Source organism: Setaria viridis, chromosome 4, assembly GCF_005286985.2.
Source record: "Setaria viridis chromosome 4, Setaria_viridis_v4.0, whole genome shotgun sequence".
Lineage (NCBI taxonomy): Eukaryota > Viridiplantae > Streptophyta > Magnoliopsida > Poales > Poaceae > Setaria > Setaria viridis.
In genome coordinates this window covers 33,146,392-33,150,856 of record NC_048266.2, presented here as the reverse complement: position 1 = coordinate 33,150,856, position 4,465 = coordinate 33,146,392, and the positions used below count along the sequence as shown (strand labels likewise).

The following is a 4,465-nucleotide window of genomic DNA, read 5'->3' as shown; positions in this document are numbered from 1 at the left end:
CTGGCAGGATTATAGAATCCCGGTTTGGTTCTAACAGTTTGTAATATATATTGGATTTTTGTCATTTTAAATTTAAACTCTGACCCAAAAAAGTCCTAGCAGTGTCGTCATCGTATCGGTCGCATCTATTGGTCCACCATTAACATCCATCTTTGTTAGGTAATTGAATATTTCACTGTGTGAACATGGTTGGTGAGTCACTTATTTTGTTGTGTGCGATGCCACAATATATCCCAGAGGTGTGTTTGTTCATATATTACTCAGTTGAGCTAGTTAGCGTGCAAGGAAGATAAAGTGATAAGCTTCTCAACAGAAGACTTCGAGATGAGAGCCGGCAACAATGGCCAAGAATGTGAAATGGAACCAATGACATCGAAGCTGTTAACATCCAGTGGGAAGAGGAGGCACAAGGAATTTGAGTTATATGCCAGCCACACTACGCTAATCGCTGACTCGGCGTGCTGACGAACAGAGGGACGCCGGAATGTATCATGTCGGAATTCGTGGTGGATGCAAGACAGTGAGCACATGATGGTGTTGCGCCGCTTCAGCTTCAATATCAGTGTATTGCCAATCTCCTCACTGAAGTGGCACCACAGTGCTGTACCGTTGAACATGTTTTCTTTTAATCTCTTTCCGTACAGGGTGAGTTCCCCGTTGTATGATTGAACGAACTTTTTCCTTAATTTTGCTAATTGGCATTCGCTGTTTTCACACTAGAATAGCTCATGATTATGACAAACACCTGAAGCATTCTTTGCCTCTTTGGATAATTAGAATACCAAATATTGGCGGTAAAATGTCAAAAAGGAAGATGCACATAACTAACAAATTTCGGTTCAACAGTTTTCAGAAAACTTCGAGTCCAATGTAGTGCGTGGAGTAGTAAACGAGAGAGATAGACAAGCTGTAGACCATCCATTCAAAGTTTCAAACACAACCATTTTCCACTGTGAATAATTATTAGTGCTAATTTTCTCTTTCCTTCCCATGCTGCGTGATTGGAAGACAACTACCAACTGACTAGAAAAGAAAGCAAATCTAAAAATATCTCCTAAATATTTATATTTCTCTTTCAGTCACATAAATTTGTAGGTGCTAATCACGGTACGAAGTCATCAACAAGAGTAGTATTCCTGTAGTCACCTAACTTACAAAAATGTAAAGAAAAGAAACGGAAACATTGTATCCATCAGTAACTGATCCGATGATCTCTGCTTCCTTCTTCCATGGAATCCAGTGCTTGACTGGTGGTTCTCATGTCACTTGATTGAGAAATATCGAGGGACGGTGATTGATGGTGTATATTCAAGTTTGTTGTTGATTGCTCTTGGCTTTCACCAGCAGCGCGACGAATGTGCTCAAAGTGCGCGTGCGGCCAAAATCCTGCCATTCATCAGTTAATGAAATAACATTAGATTTTTTTCATATATGTCCACCTATGCCGCTAGAAGCTTTTGACTGAACTATGAGATTGGTGAAAGCAGAGAAACACTTGCTTAGCCGTGTGTTTTTAATTGCTGCACAGGTCCTAAAGGCCACTCTGACAGTTTATAGAGCCAGCAAGTGGACACATACTGAACTTTTATTTTACAAAAAAAATGAAACAACTCTTTCCGATGTACAACTATGAATCGTACCATGTTCACTGTAAGGTAGTGGAAAGAACTGAAGGTAGCAAAATGAAGCAACCACCAATCCTGCAGAGTTGTACCAAGCAGAGTCAATGACTGTGTGATCTTCAGTAATCATAAGAGTTATAGTAGATGGAGAGTAATAACCGAACTGAATTGGATTACTTACCAAGAACTCCACCAGCAAACACATCCTGCCAGTGATGCCAGTAGTCACTCACTCGCGATACCGCAACCATCGATGCAAGAAGCAGAGGTAGAAGAACGATGCAGAGCTTGGCGACATGGCCTCTTCGATCGAAAACCTTGATTTTGCCGGCCAGGTACCATGACAGAAATCCAAGCCCAGCGAAAGAACCTGGCAAGAGAACAAGAAAGACAACTAGTCATTCTATAAGGGTGAGCATCTGGGAAAATGGATAAAATACGCCAGAAAAGTGTCAAACTGTATTCAGAGAGGGAATTTCAGAAATTGTAGGCAATCACTTACCTGAAGCATGCCCACTTGGGAAGCTCTTGTGCCCCTCTTTGATTACACTCGGATTTCCGTGGCACATGACATCTCCCGTGATGTTGTTATACTTCTAAAATGAAGTGTTCAGGTAAATCATTAGTCAGAGTTACGAGTGAACCACATAGATTTTACAGTGGCGATCAGGAGGAACAAGCAAGCTATCTCCGAAGAAGTTGTGGAAATTAAAGAACTTTATGAAAGATCAGGTCATTGAAGTAATGAGGTTAGAACAGAACACACCGGCACTCCATCAGGAAAGCAGCGCCAGAAGAAGTCCGGGCGCGGCCGGCCTACAGCATCCTTGATGGCGACAGTCAGGATGGCTGTTATAAGAACAGAAAACAGAAGGCCTGCCTTGGCACATATATTGTGTGCACGTCAGAAATGAGCTATGAGTAATGACCACACCAGGCACAACTCTAGTAGAAAAAAAATAAAATTTAGCTAGCATAAGAAACTTGCCAAGAATGCCGTGATGCAGGTCATAAACGTTTCTCCTCTTCATGTATATTCCAATAACGAACACCATCGGCACAACAATGGCAATAATCTGCATTAAAATCAGCAAAAACTGCTGTTACAAAATTTCAATTTCATCGGTATGTATGATATCCCGAACATGATCTTTTGCAGAAGATGAGGTGTCTGTGTGTACCGGCACGGCCCAGCCGGGCACGGTGTTGTCCTTCATGGGGTACCGGAGGGTCGCCATCATGTCTTCTGCGACGAACCGGTGGAAGGGCTGGATCAAGCCGAGCACGGCGTACGTGGCAACAAGGAGCACCAGCACGATCCAGTCGAACAGGTGAAGCCTAGCGACTTCCTTCCCGTGAGTCCTCAAGCATGGGTGCGCCGGGGCTCTCGGGCCAGCGGTCGCCGGCGGTGGCAGCGGCATCTTCTCCTGCTCACCTCGACGGCCTCGGTGACGGCGAGTCGGCGATGCGACGAGCTCGTCCTCCCCTGCGCGGCAGCAGCTAAGAGGGTTGTTCTATCTCGGAATCGATTCGTCCTTGCATTTTTGCACTGCTTTCAGGTCCTTTTCCTAGTTTCCTTTCTTATCGGAAGGAAGCTGGCGAGAAGCTGGGAAACGTAGAGAAGTCCTTGACTCGCGGGTCGCTGTTGCTGACTTGTCGCTCTTGACGCTTTCAGTGTTAGTTCCTGGAAGCTGGGAAGAAGCAATACCTTAATGACTTTAAGACTACAACAGTGATCTTGTTGTGCTCGTTCCAAGTTCCAACAACCGTGAAAAGCTCTGCACTGCATTGATGTTTAATTCTGAAAGGGGAAAATTAGTTCCTCTGTTTAACCCCAAGAATTGAGTCCACTTTGCTACCTTGAACACTTCGACCCCACAACTTGACTCGTGTCTGCTCTTGCCAAATGAGATACGAAGAAGTCTTTCTTTTTATTTCCCATTTCCTTGCAAGCTGTCAAATTTTTAGATGATAATCTTTTGACTCATTTAGTACTGTTCATTTTAAGATGGGTGAAATTGTATAATGATACTTATAATGGAGTAAGCACATAATTGCCTAAAATTCACTTTGTTCCCAATGTCCTATTCTCTTCGTGCACGAGCAAAACATATTTATCATCTTATTTAAAAAAAATTATCATTACCGCGTAGTGTGATTGTATTACAACATATTTGCATGATATAGCTACTAAAAAATCAAATTTAGTAGATTGTGGCACCACAAAAAGTACCAGAGAGCAGTGGGTGCACTAATCAAATAGGAGTATTTTATTATTTGAAAATTAGAAGAAAAAATTGTTTGGTAGTAGTTCCAAATGTAACGGAATATCAATGACTAATAATACAGACAGTACAGTTATCCTAACAGTAATCGCCATCAACCACGATGACTTAAGGTAGGTAAATTTCTCATGCTACAAGTCATGATCCTTTGTACTCGGATCAGCCAATTTCTCGTATATATACCAGGCATTTCAGCCCATATCTATGCATATCAACTTGCTCCTTGCAGCAGGCTGGTGCAAACAGACCAGGATATTAAGAAAATGAGGTTCACTAGGAAAAGGAGGCATAGAGAATTCGTAATCTCTTCACGAGCTGCTCACACGCCGCCACTGGCTTTCATGTTGCAAGAAGCTGTGCTACACTGGTCACTCAGGGGAGCTGAGCTTGCAAGGACATGCACTACCAGAATGACGGTTCGACCGCGACAGCGTAAAGTTGCGTGGCGCTTTAGGCCCCTGCTTGTGCACAACCGTTAGTATCATCAGTATCCAGAAAGCAGGGCCGCAGACGCAGGGCGTAACACTGACACGCATAGCCATTGCAACACCTGGCACT

General features: G+C 43.3%; 1 protein-coding gene across 1 annotated transcript; it reads right to left on the bottom strand.

The window, feature by feature from the left end:
- Positions 1-1,040: 1,040 nt before the first annotated feature.
- Positions 1,041-3,176, bottom strand: LOC117853038 (lipid phosphate phosphatase 2). Its single transcript, XM_034735389.2, has 7 exons — positions 2,804-3,176; positions 2,611-2,698; positions 2,389-2,498; positions 2,125-2,218; positions 1,804-1,992; positions 1,641-1,700; positions 1,041-1,386 (listed from the first exon to the last, which is right to left on the bottom strand). Exons 1-7 carry the CDS (start codon positions 3,041-3,043, stop codon positions 1,193-1,195), a joined length of 975 nt encoding a protein of 324 aa, XP_034591280.1. The 5' UTR covers positions 3,044-3,176; the 3' UTR covers positions 1,041-1,192.
- Between the last annotated feature and the right edge of the window lie 1,289 nt (positions 3,177-4,465).